General features: G+C 36.9%; 1 protein-coding gene across 1 annotated transcript; it reads left to right on the forward strand.

Annotated features, from left to right (window-relative positions):
• Positions 1-10,739: 10,739 nt before the first annotated feature.
• On the forward strand, positions 10,740-17,719 carry LOC141915403 (BDNF/NT-3 growth factors receptor-like). The gene is made up of 10 exons (XM_074806916.1): positions 10,740-10,795; positions 11,086-11,162; positions 12,509-12,784; positions 12,900-12,988; positions 13,620-14,004; positions 15,073-15,234; positions 16,582-16,703; positions 16,849-17,022; positions 17,187-17,345; positions 17,501-17,719. Exons 1-10 carry the CDS (start codon positions 10,740-10,742, stop codon positions 17,717-17,719), a joined length of 1,719 nt encoding a protein of 572 aa, XP_074663017.1.
• Positions 17,720-19,476: the final 1,757 nt, after the last annotated feature.

Here is a 19,476-nt window from a genome sequence, read left to right on the forward strand (position 1 = left end):
TACAGATTATTGCAGATAATTGTCAACCATTATCTATGAAATACTTCATATGGGTATTTACCACTTAACGAAGCGATTCTTTCTGTAATTTGCGTTTTTTTCTGTGGTTCTATCAAATTGATTATTCCTACAAAAATAGCCAAAGAAATTAGCATAACTTCGCATGGATCATAAACCTCACTCTTTTTGTCTAGTGTACATTTGTTATCGCTACAGAACCGCCTGATTCTTGTCGCATCTCATCTAGATGAGAATTATCTGTACAATTCCAAGACATTATTAATCAAAGCCTAAGAACAACAAAAGTAATTTGGAATTTTCTATGACACGTTTTTGTCATTACAGAAGGTCAACGAAATGCAGTTGAACAACACAGTGGCCCAAAAGCAATTACGTTTTTCACAAATTTCACCGACGAATCATCACACAAAACGTGCAAATCGTATTTGCAGCCTTAACACTGTAAATCGAATAGTTCTCTCCTTAATCACGTCACGGAGTAAATTTTACGATAATTGCCATTAAACTACACTAGAAAATTAGATTACACCATTTCTGTGGGTTTATACGGGGTCTTGTCAATCTCCATCCATCAGGATTTCGGGCAGCTTAAATCTATTACCCGCAGCGCTGACACCGGTGCACAAAATGTGCCGCATAGTTTTGTATTTGTCGCGTTAAATTAATTTGTATTGACTGGCGACAATGCCGATTATGAATATGATATATGATATGGTTTAACCGGCCACCCACCTCCTCGTGTTTGGCCTTTGCGCATTACCCCCTTATTGTTTTTTTCCTCAATTGTGAACTTTACAAAAAAAATAAAGTCTGTAACTTGTCAACAGAAATGGGGACGCACAGAAGGCTGAATCATTTTAAGGAAATTATTATCAAAAGCAAGTTAACGCAACCTCGAAACCCGTGGAATTTTGGAAAGTGATGAACGATCGTCTTGGTGTAATACAAATGTACAAAGTCTCAATTAAGCCTTAACAAATTTCGACGGGGATTTTCAGGTCCTCTGTCCTCGTCTGTTGTACATATTAGAAAAATTCAGTAGCACAGAACGATGAGCCGAATTGGCGGCTTATTTAACACCCCAGGTTCGACGGCGTGACCGAGCGCTAGTAATGAACGCGCCGCTGAATTTTGTTTCGTGTGCATGACGCAGTCAAACACGAGCCATCATTAATGAATAATTAATGCCCTCAGAGGAGTAGTATTCAGAGCTGCTGATGTAGTAGCAGATACGATGCATTGTACCCTGGAACATTTGATTTGTATTGTGTGCTGAGTTTTTGAGGCTTTCGTGGCGAATTTTCTCGCAAATAGTTTCTGGTCATCCATTTCAGCATATAGGGGAAAAACATCGAACTGTTACAATCCTATTCTGAAATGACAAAATTAGCTTAAAAGGTTATAAAAATATATTCAAATCTCAAAATAGTTTTTCTTACATTTGAAAAAAATTTAATCGCATTTCGAAAAGGTTTAGCGTTTAATACAGATTGATTAAGCGAAATTCGGCGCCATTTTAAGCCGCTTGAAATTATGAATGACAGTTGCAACTGAACGATATTGAAAAGAGCAGATTGCGCATGCGGTCTCGCTCACGTGCGTAATGATCGGAAATCGTTGTAATAAGTCTTGGTACAGTGTTTGAAAAAGAAGCAATAGTAGTTTGAAGTATTAGAACTTGGTTATTCAAAGTGACAGAGGACTGCCTCTCACTCCAGCTCATCCTGTCATATCTCTATCGATTACCGCCCGGTATTGATAAGCATCCGTATAAATAAGTAATAAGCGGCTGGCTGTTGGAGTGTGAACCCAAAGAAAGGTGTGCGCACTTGAGTTTAACTAGACGAACTACTGACGAATATTTCGACGCGTTCACGTCAGCGACATCCTAAGAAGACGACATCGCCAAACCCTGGGATAACACGAGTTTGGATAGTCGCTTGGAACCACGTCCTCCGCAAACTTTCTAACAATCATTTATACGCGCACGAGAAACTTGCGGAAGATAAATCACGATGTTTCCCATTATGAACAGGACATCTCCAGAACTTTTTCCCGGTAAGTTTTAAAGTGTCGTAACTTTCGTGAATAGTTTAGAAACTTTATGTCACTGTTAAAGATTACCGATTTAAGAATTTATAGTGAAATAACCTTTTTCTGAATGGACAATTTTTCAGTGTTCACAAATTCTTTTTATATAGATTCAAATGAAGATTTTATGTTATTGATTCAATGATAAATCAGTCCTAAAAATATAGCCAAATAATTTTGTCCAAATATTTTGAGAACAATCGTAAAGTTGTGGTTATCGTAATTTATAGTTTGTCAATTAATTTCGGATTTGCACTTGGTGGACCACGAGTCCATCTTCTCATCAGTCTCAGCATACGGCCAATCAGTAATAATCACTAGCCCGATAAACGACCCGTATCCCCGAGTAATCAAACATTCCCTTCAATGACTCAAAGGAAGCGCGGCATATGATCTTCACAATTATAGCGGTCAAGTCCTTATAGCGTGTTCATGACTACATCTTTATTATAACCTAACAAGGGATACGCCCTGCTCCATGGAAAGCAGAGAGATTACCGCGGGTTCTATTTTGGATTCTCTAGAAAATAAATTGAATTTTAAGAAAAATAGGAAATAACTTTTCAAAACTCTTGTGAATGCATACAGTGATAATCCAAGTGGATTTGTTGTCACCTGGGACGTAGCCTAGAAATAGCCAAACACTAAATAATTATTTCAACAATGATTCGGCGTGCCAATAGTCAGGAAATCTGCCGAAAAAATTTCAAACAATACCAATTGTAGCTGAGCATGATTCGTCACAGAAAGCATTGCACTAACCTTCACATTTGTCTTCAATTACTGATTATATATACTCGACCACACCATGTATGAAATTGCAGAACGAAATCTGAACTTTAACTCGAAAAATTAGTTATTCATTATCGATTGAATTAATCTAGTACAATATTTTGAACGTTTTTTACTTTCTTCTTTCCTCGTAAAAGGGGCGATTTATTATCGTGACGACACACACAATTTAATTCTGGAAACTGTTTACTCTTTGGTCCTCAAAGCGGTGACATATTTAATAATTCATAGGGTTTTGATGGTCCGGCGATTTGCAGCACATGCGTTATGGTCGATAGCTGGATATTACTTATCGCTAATCAATCTTGCTACCCCGGGCAAAGTGCTGGCTCCAGTGTACTGTTAAATAACGCGTACAATCCAGAATCCGAAAGTTTGCACTAAATATTATACATAGATACATTAACAAATCCTAGGGGGATATGCAGATATATCGAAATATCAGGTTCGCGAGTGAATTATCTCAAATAGAAATTGAGAATGAAATTCACAGGCTTCGATAATAAACTTCGTTATATAAGTGGCTTTGATTTATTTAAGAATGTCATGATATTTCTATATATCAATGCAAGAAAAATAGATTTGATGAAGATACGCCAAATAACGTGCAATAAGTGGCGGATGTTTGACAGTAATAACCGGAATTCTGGTGCCATTATTACAAACATAAAACCAGTTACAAACGTAATATTTGCAGTGATTTCTAGTCATCAGCTTTTGCACATCTTATTTTTTCTTGGGCGGACACGGATACATCACGATGACCAGTCAAAATATAATAGTTTCTATGACAACTATTGTCTATTCCAGGAAAGGGGCAACCCCCGGGAAAATATACCTCATTAAAGACATACTAAATAGCGTACCTTGCGTTTCATTTCCGCAATTGCACACGCGCCCTACTAAAATGTATTGACCATCGAAAGGACTGAGGGGAACACATTGTTAGATAATTCAGGAAGATCTCAATAATTTCTTCAAATTTTAGGAACACGTCTTCAACCAGAAGCTTAAATATTCCAAAATATTCAAAATAATCTTAAAAGTTATTTTTGAGGTGCACCTCCAAATTTTCAAAACGAGCGATACTATGACGACACAATGCTGTCCGTCCGCAATTTGACAAGTCGATGTTATAACAAGTTGATGGTTTGAATATCTCAGAAAGTTCGTGAGAGCGAGTCCAGCAGCAGAAAGCATGCGAATCTTTAGCGTTCAGCCATCTGTCATGTGTCTCTTATTGGTAATTCCTGTAGCAGCCGATAGTTTTGAATCATTAATTCCATGTGGTTATTTCAGAACGCAAGGTAATTTGTTCGCGAAAATAACTACACGGGGCGATGAAAGATAATTATCAATATTCAATCTCAACAAATATCGGCAGTAAATAATCGTGTATTAATTGAGAAAAACGGTTTGTGTTTGTCGTATAAATTTTCTAGCTGGGCGTTTTTGATTCTTGCCGATAGGCTCTCGTATGCCTGAGTCAACTGATTTCGATTATCGTAACAAGTTTCATTACACAAAATATTGCTGTAATTGAAATCAATGGCAGGTTGATTTGCCAACTTACTGACAATGATTACATCTACCAAGCCGGACAATTCCCAAAGGGCCATTTCGAGCTGAGTGATTCGGGGTAATGCTGTTTCCAAAATTGACCTTACGCACAAAGATCGGTGATCAGAATGCTGCTAACTAACAAACGCTACAAATGATATGTTAGAAAAAAGTCGCATCGTTGTGAGGTCATGGTTTAAATCCATAACACCAAATTTGATGGTTAATGCTTTAACGCAGTGCTACTAGGGGCTTTTTACGCGTGCCGCACAATTCCAAACACGTTTCCGGAGCAAAGTACATGTTTAAAATTTCATCTAACCTAGAGATCAGTGAATCCAGTATCCGCTGAAGTTACCCCGCAGTCACATGAAGCTGCATGGAAAGGTTTACAAATCTCTACTTTACAGCGCACGGAGAGGGCGACAAGATGCCACATTCAACATCATCAGTAAACAAAGTTGAATTAAAGCGCATTATGTAAACACTACTTGCACCACTCGATAGTCGTTCGCAAATGGCCAAAGTCGGCTCCAGTGTATGCCTAGAATCTGCTTAGTCAAGCCATCGACTCTCAACGACTTATTATGTTTCGATGCTCTCCAATTAAATCGGTCGCCTTTCTCTGCAGTATTGCGCTTGTCAAAGGTGTGTTATGTTTATAAGGGCAATAGTAGAGGGAATGAGAGAACTCGTACAATCCCATCAAAAAGTAGATTTTATTGTGTGCTACTGAATGCGCACATGCCATCACCGCAATCAAAGCACGCACATTTTTTTTTTTTGTAAGCAATGGAAACTTATAAATGTCAAAACCACCCCAGTGTTTCCCTGTTAAGAAATGATCGGAGTCATATTGAAATTAAATTGTTTCTCAGTAGTCTCAAAGATCCAATTACTGTTGTACCGGTAATAGTATTGTCGAGCGCAATTGCACCTATCCGTTGGCAGAAAGACCCAACGATGTGAAGAGAACTAGCTCGTTTTTGTGACGAGGTAACAAACCGCAAAGAACCGCATCAATATTACTCAACCAGAGGGAAATTTCTGCTATTGTTACATGACTTCACTGCAGTAACCATATTCGCAAAAACTAATTAACTCTATCGTCGACGTCCACGACTTTTTCTCGCGAACCATTTCAAAATACGCTTTCTCTCCCAACGACCGTATTTTGCATAATAAAGTGAGACAGAAAATGAAATTTCAATTCAGTAAAGTTGCAAGCGGTGAAATTGATCAGAAATCATTTCTGTATTAGTGACGCTCGTGAAACTTTAACAATAAAATAAGAAATATTTTATACAGATCTAATTATGGTTTTAGTGAAAAGGAAAGAAGGAAACGAGGAAAAGTGACTTCTTTTCTCGTGCAGATATCTTTCGAATCAATGATGCAGAGTTTACGTATAACAATAGGCTTTTTTTCGTGGGAGACAGAAATGGATTCTATTAAGATGAATTAATTATAACGTTTGATTGTACAGGTTGTAAAAAATTTCCGATACTATTTCTAAGAAAGAGATTCTTTGTCATTCTATCGTTGACATGGAGATATTAGAATTTGTCGATTTCACAAATCTGTATCGTCTGAGTGCAATGACTATTTCTATTATTTTCATTATAATTTTGACTTTTTTGTAGAGCCGAGTTGGTTGATTACGCACTCAAATTCCTTATCAGCACTTCTGTTGTATCTTATAATTTAAGGAATTGTCAAGCATCCAACGCTTACTTCTTAATGTTGAAAATATCAAGAGTTTTGCACAAACAAAAATGTATCTAACTAAATGCTGAACTTGAACTAAATACTCAATAATCTTTTTTTGGGGATCATGGGTTTTTATAGGAACTCTTAATTCAACGATGTATTGTATACTGTCATTTCTAAATACGTGCAACAACTCGACCCTAGTAAACCTTACAAAGCATCACTCCGTCGATCTTCTATCAAGCGAATATTAGTACAAATCTGCAGTAATTAGTTTGATTTAGGTTTTTGTAACAGGATTCGTCTCAACAACGCCCATGATTTCGTTAAATGACGTCCAAACATGAAATTCTGTAGAGTATTAATTGTCCTATTTGTTACACTGGTGACAAATTTCATGTTCGTAGCTACGAGGTGATTTAACAATATCTATCTACTTATAGATTATATCATCTTACAATAGGAATGGTCGTTGAATATCATGGACCAAATATGCCGGATAGATTATATCCACTTGTTGTAGATACGACGTTTTTTAGCGGCGAGAAAATCTTTAAAAAACTATAGTTGCAAAGCAGCGATAACGGGTTTCTGCCTGCTGGTTTAAATGGAGTACTATAGGAAGATTTCGAGGAAATCTGTTCACAACATACGGCTGTTTTGAAGGAGCGCCACCTAGGGGTCAAAATATATCCTGGATATGTGGATCCATAACTACTAAACAGTAACTTGCTAAAAGTACTGATTTTAGCAAGTTAATTGATGATAACGAAGATACGTTGCTTTCACAGTCCCCTGGCGGCAATTGTATAAACTGATGATGCCAGTGGCATACTGCACATAATGTATGTACTTATACCAGGTTTAGTGATTTCTCGAATAAAAGGACTGAATTAAACGCGAATAACCGATGCTGAAATTTTCATAGAAATCCCGTATTCCCATTAGTAGATATAGATGAAAATGCGTTTTCTAGCGTTTGTATAGGTGGCGCTATACGGCAGTGGAAACTCGGATGAAGTTCACATCCCCTCGAGATGAATTAACTGTATTTTATCATCTGACCCGCGATTATAATTGAACTGAAAATACAATAATTTATCGCTTTATTGACAGATTCCATCAGCCATGGTCATGACTCAACCGTAGGTAATTAATTACATAGCAAATAATAATAGTCCTTAATGCGATTGGGCAAAAGTTATATTGAGAAAATCCATTATCCTCAGCAGTGCTCTAAGTTATCGTGAATAAACAAGCATTTGAAAAATTCCTTGAAGCTAAAAACTACACGATACATTATCGCGCATCTTCCTAATACTGTACCAAAAATCACCATATTTTCTGGTTTTTATTTTATGATTTTTCACAATCGTATATTCATATATTGAAAAATCCATCCTTTATAATTGTTCCGTGGTAGATGAACGTGCTGCTTAATTTCAACTTCGAGTAATTAAAATCTAAAGGCTTTTGTACATATACGAATCGGAATTCATGATGACAGGTGATGGCTTGCAGGAATTTGGACACGACCCGTCCCGGTGCAGTGTCTTCGTGATGAGCTACGATGCGGCACTGCAACCTGCTCGACAAAACACTCGAAACTTGATTAATCCACTCGCCTGCACGCAATGTTTCTTGCTGCTCAATTTGTCCGACTCCTCACGCGTATCGAAACGGGGAGCTATTACCCACGGTATCGGTCGCTAGTAACCTATTCGCGGTCGTTATATCGTTATATTACCTCTAATTAAATTGAAATCCTGCTCCGAGTTCCATACAGGGTGAAATTCCCAGACGTATAGTTAGTGAACGGAGGCGGTGTGAATGAGATTAATAGTAGTTTTTTATTGGCAACTAAGCGTCAGGGAAATGTTAAAAATTGTTAAAACTATTTTGAGCAGCTTCGAATGATTTTTTTCGATACAATTTCTTAGTTCTTGAACGTGAACGACTACTACTAGCATAAAGTATTCTCCGAAAAATGTTCAATTATCCCTCATTGACTGCTTAGATATGGCTGACTGTTTGATGTGCACATGCCTTAAGGAATAATTTCAGAAATATATAACAGAAGCCGAGGAACCTATATAAACAGGTGTCGTCAAGAGCAAATATCTTTAGGTTGCACAATTAGGCACTCTCCCCGTCGGGACCAAAAAAGTAAAGTTTTCCGAGATGATGTGATCAATTATTAACAATGCTTGTCTTAGTCGTTGATGGAACTGAATGCTTTGATGGTAAGAGTGGGCGATGTGAAATACTGAAAGTCTCATACGTACAATACACATCGATCGCATCATTTCTGTTTTAGACCAAATTTCGCTTAGAGAAAAGTTGAAACTATTGAGATTGTCATTGTATCGATTAGATCGTCGTCATCCCTTTACTGGATCATGATTGGTTGATGAAAAATTGATCGAAGATAGATATTTTTTCGAATGGTTTGGTATTTTGAGTGCTCTGACCCGTGAAGTTCTACACTGCCCCGGGAGCAGCATTTTTTCAGGTGCTCTCATTTTTTTACGTTCCTTCCCTCTTTATTTGTCGCGTGAGAATTCCGTGAACTCCTGTCGCTCTAGAGCTGATTGTTTTATCATCGTTTTCTGATAATTCTATACGTGTGATATTTACTCTGCAAAAAAATAATCGCGTTTAACCTCCGGCGAAGTAAAACCCGATGTGGATGACCAGACGAAAACTGGACAATTTATATCAGCGAAGTTCACAGAAAATTATCATCTGTTTAAGGACGGAATTAGCGCCGCAACCGCACGGCGTGCTGTCATATTACTCAGCATCGATCCCGTGACTGGATACAGTTTAATCACAAGTGATAAGCACTTCTTGATAGCCTTATACTACACGGCGTTAGCCACCTTTCCATACGAAGGATGAGCCGGTATTGTGTGACTGTGATTAAGATGGATTGACTGATACAATAGCCGATCAATTCGAATGTTACCAACGCGGATAAATTCTTTTGATAAGATTCTGACACCGGGTAATTGTCGGTAGATGTAACAAGGATAGATTAAGTCTTTACTTTTTTCTCTATCCCTCGGTTTCTATTCGAAATGTATAACAGTAACGATGATATTTCCCGATAAGTTCTTTTTCTCGTCAGTGACGTTTTTCATAAATCCAATTCTCGTTTTCTATAACCGCAAAACAAAGTGGAAGATTTCTTTCATAACCGTGAAACTTACCAATCAGGTTCAATCTGTCTCATTGTCCCCACGCGCAATCCTGTTCATCACATGCAAAAAACATAATTGCCGGACCCGTTTTGCGGTAACTTTATCAGCAGCAAAAAATCCCGGCCATAAATCAGGAAAATTAGAGATTTTCTCAAATGTGAGCTGTATTTACAGACTAAGCGATGACCGCTGATTTAATTGTCATCTTTAACGGTGACTGAGACTAACAAGACCCCTGTGAATCGTCCATGCATTCTGTACAGTTGCTCTCGCCCTTTCCTAGGCTGACTCGAACAGTCGTGGTTAGATAAGAAAAGTTCTCGTAATTTGATATCATTGGATTCGGCTCGCAAAAAGTAGGGAGTCGAGATAATTTTGTGGATGCAAGCGGTACAGGAAAGGGGGAATGGCTAGATAAAGATTGCGTTTCTCTCTCGCCTCTACCATATGCATCCACAATGACATCATGAAGAAGGATACATTATGTCAAACGTACAAGACATTACGCACCTGATAATTTAAAAGTGCAAAAATAGACAATATGTGTAGTTCTGTTTCGTTAAAAATTTCATTTGTTAAGTATATTTTTTCATTTTCTTTTTGTGGATTCGAAATCTCGCGGAGACGCGTGAATCATGAGGTACACATTGAGGTGACAAGCAATCACTCCTGCACTACGTGAAAAAGATATTGGATTATGCTGATTTTTCGGAGTTCCTTTCGCGGAATGGTTTGCCTCGGCTTCAAACACGAATAAAGAATTCCATTTCTGAGACGATTAAAGTAGTTCTTTCATTGATGAAGTTGTAGTCGTGTAATCGCATATGGTTTCTCTGATTCTGGAGAACAAATTTGTTTACTGTGACCAATCAGTGCGCACATTTGGGCTTTCACTACACGTAATATGGGGAAATTTGATCACTTATACTTTAACCACTGACTGGTTGGGTTATCCGTCCGTGTGGAAGACGCCGGTCTCCGTGGGATTGTGTCATCATCTTACCTAAAGGCAAACCACCGTAAAATCATTGAACATGTCCCCATTGGACTTAATAAGATCATAAAAGTCACTACTGCGAATTGAGTGTCTATTCTATACCGTTTTGCCTTATATAAACCCTAGATTTCTTTTGAACGAATGATAGCCACTTGGATCATATATATATTTTCTCGATACAGGAAATAAAACTCATTAGAATGTTTCAAACTCTGATCTACTGAAACGAACTCAGGCAATTATGACTAGATCAGTCAATTTATCCTTACAGCTATCTGTCTGGAATTTGAAAAGGAGAAATTATTGTAGATGATTTTTATGAAGAAAACTAATTTGAATCAGTGATCCATAAAAATATAGTATTCATGGCCGAGGCACATCTCCACACATCAAAGGTTCTCATTATGCAGCGTGGTCAGAGGTAAACAGTGACGATGATTCAACTGAAAAAGACCATGCGTATAAAAGCGATTACTGTTTCCTTTTCAGATGCCGTATCTTTGTCGACGTATACCAGTCAAAGCACTCAAGAATAAAATGCGGCAGCTCTTCTTTCTTTGTTGCGTCTTCAGTAAAAACTGTTAGATAAACAATTTGCTCGAAACTATTAGCTTCTAATTTCCGGGCAAACTACGGCGAGATATAATTTTACATGTCATTATACGGTTTATGGTGCACTGAGATATTGCGACTTGTATTTTTCGTATCTAGACTTTTGAGCTACTTCGGAAAGTTGTTTCATCGGGCTACTCTGTTTCATGGCCTTACGAATCATAACGACGTTATTGGTATGTCAATCAGCATGAACCAACCTTTCACATTCCTTATAGTAAAATAGATAATATAACTGAGGGATGGGTACAATACAATGAATGATTGAGTATTCAGGACTTGGTGAATTTGCCTATCAGTAATCGAAAAGAATCAACAAAACCATTCAACACTATCGTTGCCTTGCTTTAAATGCGTACATGCGTGTTCCGAGGGCTGTTCCCAAACATCAGTAGTCAGGCAAAGATGTCACACCAGATAAAACACTAATAGCCGATGCTTCGAATACTAACACGTTTTAAGACACGCATGAACCGATAAGAGACTGAGCGAAGCGTCTGCTGATTCATTCGTTCGAATTCAGATCTTCATAATTCCCGTGAAAATGTGCAATGAAACGAAAAGCTTTTAACTGCTCTTCAACTTTAATACAGAATTCAAAGTTAACGACTTATTCTTGTTCTATAGTTAACCACCTATTTCCATGAAGAAAAAAAAAACGATAAGACCTTTATCTCTAAGGTGAATTAACCCTTAAACTAGTAAATTGAAGGCGAATTTTAGTAATAAACTGTAGTTAATTAGCGAATCAAGGGTTACCGTGACGTGGTAGACCCCAGGCTCTGCAGAATAAAACACTCGCATCGAGAACAAACCTTCCACCGATCGTGGGAATATGAAAATATGTCATGCAACTTGTTTTTGGTACCGACAAGCTTCGGCATTACTCAATTGGTCCTTATTCGGCGATGCAGTAAACCACTTGGGCAGCAATCACTCGGTAAAATTCCTGCCTGTGAATGAATGAATCTGAGAATGGGATGAGTTCCAGACAATATATTTCACAAAAAAAGCTTTCATTTTTAACGAAACCAAACGTTTTATACAAGATAATCTATCCATAATTTCTACAGATAGTGTGTTTACAATGTTTTCTTATGTATTAAGTTTTATTTGAATTTGCCGACTTGAATAAAATGTTTTAAAAATCTTGGTGGAGGAGTAAGATACGGTTAAGCAATGTGAATTATGCCTATTTCTTTTACAAATAAATCATAATTTGCGCGTTAACTTGAAATGTGTCACGTTTAAAACGTAATGTATTTGCCAAGCTCGTCAGTTTGCTAGATTATACGGATGGAGATTTGTTGTAATTAGCGGATACTGAGCCAATTATAGTGAATTGTCGTCGTTTGAAACATAGATCATTTTTTCCTACAAAACGTTCAACGGAACAATCGAAAAATATTTTAAATTTTAGAATAAGAAGCCGGGTTGGAGGAGGTTTGGTTAGGGATTTTCATCTTATTTGTAACATATCAACGAATAAGGCCACAATGAATAAATGTTTGTACGAATTCAGATGTTTCAGACGAACTTAGTCTGCCAAAAATACCCGGACTTATGATCGACGGACCCCCGATTAAACAAGAAGAGTCTACCATGCCGAAGATCGACTTCACAATCGCCCAAAAGTGTAAGACGGCAAAGGATTGTGTTGGTGGTGAACACGTATCTTGCGTCAAGTTTACGGGAAAATTCAGATGCATTTGTATAGGAAAATCCGGGGATACGGAACCGCTTGTTGACGGGAAATGCATTATGGCTACTCCAGTTAAAAAGATTAGCGCAAGTGAAGGTGAGCGAAAGAGTATGTATCGTTCAGAATTATCATTTTTTTCTGCGAATTTCCTTCATTGTGGTCCATATATCTGTGCGTGGAATTCATTTGGTAACGGTTTGAATGAATCTAGGTGACTCGCCCGTTCTTGGCGTTCTTGGACACGATGATATCGACCGTTTAAACAGAGAAAACTTCAAAAACATCGGGCACACAACTGAGGTAAAAAGACCGAATTATCTATAAAATTCTTGAACGATTTATTATGCAACTACATGTATGTCAATCACAAAAGGGTTTTCTGCACCACAAATGTGTTCTAGAAAATTGGTTGATAAGAATGAAACAGTCGACAGAAAAAGCTAGCCATATATATCTGTTCAGAGTAAAATTAGATTCACATCATTGATGGAAAAATTGTTAAGAAGATGACGAGTAACAATTCTCAAATCACAAACCGATTTTCCGATTGGCATTCTAAAATATCACAACAAGCACTTGATTATGCTCTTAATGTCCACTTAACATCGCTTTAGCAGCTCTTAAGTCCTCTAAAAAGATTGAAAAAATGCACCCAAGGGTCGCATTAGCCAATCCTTCAAACATTCTCAGCACCGTGTCCTCCAGCAGAGTCAATATAATTAAAGTGAAGACACGGTCCCATGATAACGTGCGACGATAAATCGAGAATGAAATATGATATTTAGAGAGCCGATCCCACTACCTATCCGAGGAGATTAAAGCGTAATTAATGGATTGACTAGTAGTTACAATTCGGAACTTAAGTACCGGATAATATTTCTTCTTGAAAATAGTTTTCAGTCATGTGTGTCGGAATTACGTGTATTTACAGTTTCAGGGAAATGCGATGCCTCGACGGGAAGGTGAACTAGCTGACTTCAACACTTTGCTAGTTCTGAAGATTCTTTTACCGATTCTCGGGGTGATTATTATCGTGCTCGCTGTCTTATTGTTTCTCAAGAAACGCGGCATCGGTATATTCAAAGTAACTGGTGAACCCGGCGTGTCAAATTCATCTTCGCAAGTTGTGTGGATGAGTCGGAATCCTGATAATTCTCTACTACTCGACAGTATGAGTTTAGTAAATAAGAATCCAACCTACTACGCCCCACATCCCGAATTGGTTATCACAAAATACAGTGATAAAGAGATTCCACCTGAAACCCTCGTACTCATGGAAGAAATTGGCGAAGGAGCATTTGGGCAGGTTTTCAGAGGTAAATAAGGTCGAATGTGTTTGTGTTTTCTAGTACCATGAATGAATGAATTGAATGCTTTATTTTCAAATATGATTTACAACGTAGTGTACATAGATGCAAAATACAAAATACAGTAAATTATACCTGGAGGGGCCTGTAGAAACTAAGAAATAGTTTCTACAGGCCCCTCCAGGTATAATTTACTGTAAAAAGTGAAGAAGAAAAAAGAGGAATGTAAGAACTCAAACCACTCACTCAGTCAACCCTCAAACACACAACATGCACACTTTTTAATTGTTATTATCTTTATTAATTTAACTATAATTAGAGTTTCATTAGGAGATACATATTATGATATGAAGTAATCGTTCAATAAGTAAAGATTTTAGATTTTTGCTACTGTTATTCTAGAGTAAATTTTCTTCTTTGACTTGTTAGTAAATTTTGCCGTCGCCGAGTATTACGACTGAATATGAAAATTTTGGCTCCAATAATTTTCGAATGATTTCGGTAATTCAGGGTGAATGAATTTATAAATGAAAGTACCTAGTTATAGTTTATCAATATCTTTGAGTTTGAGAAGTTTTAACTGTTTAGATATAGGGTCAGTGTGCGCCAAATAATAGGAATTAGAAATCATCCTAATAATTTTTTTTGTAATACAAATAATGGCTGTAGTTTATTTTCGTACTTTCGTCCCCTAACCAAATAACAATACTGGTGGTAAGGAAATATAAATAAAGGATACGAAGTGACCTCAATGGGAGTTATATGTATTTGGCTCTATCTATTATGCCAATAATTCGACTGATTTTATTTGACCAAATGGAGAAACTCAGGAAATTAATTCCTCCCTACTTAGCAAAAATAATGAAACCGTTGTGTTCATGATTTTTTCTTGTTTTCGTTAGCTTCGCAGTTCCAAACTGTTTAAATCCAGCTCATTGCTTTTCGGGGATTAATTACATTGAGTCCTGCAGGGTTCTAAATCGCAAAATCTAGCATGCTGTTTACAAAGAAAACGTTCTAATAGCTTTCAGTAGTTGTAATCAATGGTTTAAGAGTTAAATTGCGTCTTCATTGCAGGGGATCTGTTATGTGAAGATGGAACTAGACAACCAGTAGCAGTCAAATTATTGAAGAACGGTGTTTCGTTGGAAATAAAGGAAGATTTCGAACGCGAAGTTGAAATAATGAGTACTTTTGATCACGACAATATATTGAAACTTATTGGTGTCGTCACAAAAGGTAAGCGAGGCAGAAATTTCATTCCAAAATACGAATATTAGTATATGCACTCTCTGCTGATAGAAATTCTGTATTTTAGACCTGATTTATTGCATAGTTTTTTAATGGATATTTCCAATATATGAGACAATGAAATGAAAATTTAAGTATATTTCCGTATCTATTCTATCGAGCAGAGTCTGATGAAAATGAATTTCCATGATTTCAAACGATGCACAGTCTTATTAATTATGTATTAAGACTGCAGTGTATAGGATTGACTGTAAACGAAGAGTTCGTTGATATAAGGACTATAAGTATTGAGGTCTGATTTAACGACGACATAAGGAGTAGATCAATTTATTGTCGTCGGTTACTGTACGGAAAAGCTCCAGATTTCAATTAAACGGCGGCAGAAGATCAAGTGTTGGTTTGATCTTTTCTTGTAGATAGATTGAAACGGCTTGAAGTTTTTTGTAGTCATGCGCGTATATCGCTGCCGTTTGTTCCGTCTAATCGCGACGTTTTCCCTTCCGAAGGAAAGATTCTCTTTTCACGATAAGTCAAAAGATTTCACAGAATCTTATTAGCAAATGCCATCAAACATCGCCGACTTTCTAATTAGTACTAGATCCACCTGCCGAGGATGAAACGATACTATCTCGGTTTTAAAATGTGTCACCGTAATCTACGTTCAGATCGCTACGAAATTCCGCCGAGTCGGTTTCAGTAGTTAAGCTTGTCGGCGACGGCTAATGTATTATGTCCCTAAGGTTGGTACCTACCAATTATATCATTTGCCAGACAATTATTCCGAAATTATGAAGTGCACCTCAGAGTATAGTAATCCAACTGGCGCTTAATTAATCGCGGAGAGGAGTTTCAAATCGAGCCGGTGAGTGTAATCACTGATACTCCGATACTATCAGTTACAACAGATTTTATAGTTCGTTTGAATTCCTATCATTTACATTTAAATCGTTTAATGACGATAAATCAAATGCAGTCGGGAACAGTTTTACGCCCAGAATAGTAATCCTCCACGCTATGGATGATTAGTATATTTTCAGTACAACATTGGGATGGTACTGATCTGTAAATATTCCGGCGAGGTAATCGAATTTGTTCTAGGCATCACAGCTGATGATATCAAGGCTAGAGCCCTAATTTTGGACGCGTCGCGGTTTTTATTCCGGGAAAATCGACAAAATTCGTATGGATGGCCTAAACGCGCAGCGGTCATTAGATGAAATGAAAGAAATCATCCGATCCAAGAATTATTTTACTTTTCTATTACCAGTACATCTAAAACGTATTTTCTGATTTTCATTATTTTTCTTAATTTGAATTGTCATTGCATTGTTTTAGAAGTTGAAGAGACTCCGTATATGGTTTTTGAATTTATGGAATTTGGAGATTTAGCAGGTCTTCTACGCAAGAATGACCCTATAATGCGCAAAACAAGAGACTGTCCCATAACGCTAAAAGATGTAAGTTCGTTCTTATTGATTATCATTGGATAAGAATCATCCATTTGGATATTTTCTAACTATCGAAAGTATCGACGCCCAAGTATTGACCATAATCTGGAAAATGTAAGATATGTATAGCGATAATTTTCTCTCTATCGCGCAGACGGAATTGGTAGATATTGCGGTACAGATTGCAAACGGGATGGTTTATTTAACTCAGCAACATTTCGTTCATAGAGATTTAGCCACGCGCAACTGTTTAGTCGGCGATGGACTTTTGGTTAAGATTTCAGATTTTGGCATGTCCCGAGACATATACACCTGTGACTATTACAAGGTAGAATGTATACTACACGTATAAATTATCTTTCAATGCTTACACGCGAAGATACATCTAAATTTGGAGATAATGATGAAATGTTTTTGTGAAAATAAAATAAGTGCAACTTGGAATTAGAAGTCTTGACCACGGTACGTCCAACAATATTGATAAAATTTCAGATCGGAGGTTCTCGGATGTTACCAGTCCGTTGGATGTCACCGGAAAGTGTAAAATACGGTAAATTCACTACTGAATCTGATGTCTGGGCATACGGGGTCGTACTGTGGGAAATATTCTCCTACGGAAAACAGCCTTATTATGGCCATACCAACGAAGAGGTGAGAACATGAATAAGAACTGAAAAACTATGATTGAAATCTAAATTATGATAGATAGTAGTTTAACTACGTCTTGAGTCTAGAATTATAGCATTCGCCATACGTTCTGAGATGAAGTGTGATGTATTTTCAATTTCTCACATGTATACTTTAAGGTAGTTGTATTTATCGAGAATCACATACTGTTGTGTAAACCAGAAGGTTGTCCGTCAGCAATTTACGACATGATGCTTGAATGTTGGCATACAGATCCGGATGAAAGAATATCGTTTGTAGATATTCACAAACAGTTAGTTGATCACAGCAAACACATGGTGAAACAGATACACAAACGACGGGTCGTCGAGAATGGTCATTGTTCTATACCTGTATAGAGCAGAAATGTAATAAATAAAAACATATCCGAAAGAATGATTCTCACTGGAAATAATCGAAAAATGAACTGAAAAATATTGTTGTTGATAACTAGACTGAGATGTTATATCATGTAAAAACGAATAAGTTTTTAATGTCATCGACACAAAGCAGCTTTTACAATACTCACAAATCGGCATTGAATGACTTATATCATTGGGAAACATTCTTTCGCCTCCTTATGATGCAGAGAAGACTGTTTTCGTTTCGTCCGGACGCGAGACGTATATACAAATCAAAAAATTGTTCTCTTTACAAGAATGTACAATAACCAGAACAAAACGAAATTTCGAATTCTAGATGCATCATTAAACTGTCATATTTCGTATTTCGGAATGAAAGTAATTGGTTATTGTACACAAGGAGGTTAAATAGTTGGCTTCAAACGGGATCAAAATAGCCTGAAGACCTCTACTTATTAGAGGTCGAGGTGGTAACATTGCAGCATTTCTTATATATTATAATATTGATACATCGTGTTTTGTCCGTTATTGTGCGTTATCTGTGATTAGTGGAAGTATGTCTGTTACAAACTGCACCAGAATCAAATCTGTAAATTTTTGCAAACATCTCTGGATTTTCCCGTATGAAACGTGGCAAATACAAGAACTTTCTAATTCGCAAATCTAAGGCATAAATTCAAATATTCTAGAAGAAAACCAATTTTTTCACTATATTCACTTTCATTTTTCAACTACTGCATATTTCTTCATAAGAACAAAGTCAAACTTCTGAATCTATTAGGAAATATGATTGTATACAAAACTTTTTAAAATGATTTTATGTGTACAAGTAGTCGAGTTGTCTTGAATGGGTCTAACCCTGAATTGTTATTATTTCATAAAGATTTATATGAATTAAGTATTCATGATATGTATTTATCCACCGTTGAATAAATCATTGTCGGAATAAGTATAGGCCTATTCAACATATTCAAAGCCTGGGGTCACCTTGAAATTTTCAATTATTTTTTTCTTAATGTATGGGAAAAATCTTACTACTGAGACGAGGTTCTTCAAAGATAACTAAACAGTGTTGATTTGTTTTCATTTATGTAAATGTTATCACGCATTATTGTATAGGTTAGGAATAGGCAGGAATGGTGACAATCTTTGTGTGTATAAAGATATGTGTAAAAATGTAGACCTACTCAAAGCCAGAAATTATGGAGTATTTACGCGAAACCAGCCGTTATTCAATCAGCAAATTCTGAAAACTTCGTGAAATGCACATTCAGGGCATGTGACTGGGTTGGTTTGCGTACATGAATTTTAGTTCAAATCTAGATAAAGGTTGTGATATGTAAGATAGTTCAATGCGCGTTTATTCTTTAGTTGGAGTCTCAGCTCCATCAATTGTTAATGTGATACCCGATTACGGGAATTAATCTGAAAACACTTTACTGAAATACTCTGAACTCTTTAGAGATCTGACTAATACAAATACGTACATGACATCAAATGGCTCATTTTCATGACACGAACTTCATTCTTTGGGCAGAAGTCAAGAGTTCAGAATATTTTTTCGTCGCTCATTGGAGAAGAGTGGGGATAGATGGAATTGTGACATGTATCGGATTCATTCAAATCTAAAAGAATCTTCTTCAAAAATTCTGTAAACAGTCTTCAAATCCGAACTCAATTCTGATCGGTCCGCGGAAAACTGTCGTGATATGTAAAGAAAATATGTTTAAACTGTATATATGCACTGCGCATGT

Source organism: Tubulanus polymorphus, chromosome 1 (assembly GCF_964204645.1).
Source record: "Tubulanus polymorphus chromosome 1, tnTubPoly1.2, whole genome shotgun sequence".
NCBI lineage: Eukaryota > Metazoa > Nemertea > Palaeonemertea > Tubulaniformes > Tubulanidae > Tubulanus > Tubulanus polymorphus.

Bases quoted from the DNA above. Each gene is read 5' to 3' on its own strand.
- LOC141915403 (XM_074806916.1), top strand. From the start codon at position 10,740: ATGGCCGAGGCACATCTCCACACATCAAAGGTTCTCATTATGCAGCGT. The intron at 12,785-12,899 runs GTGAGCGAAAGA...GAATGAATCTAG, and splicing joins AAAGATTAGCGCAAGTGAAG to GTGACTCGCCCGTTCTTGGC. The intron at 17,023-17,186 runs GTAGAATGTATA...ATAAAATTTCAG, and splicing joins ACACCTGTGACTATTACAAG to ATCGGAGGTTCTCGGATGTT.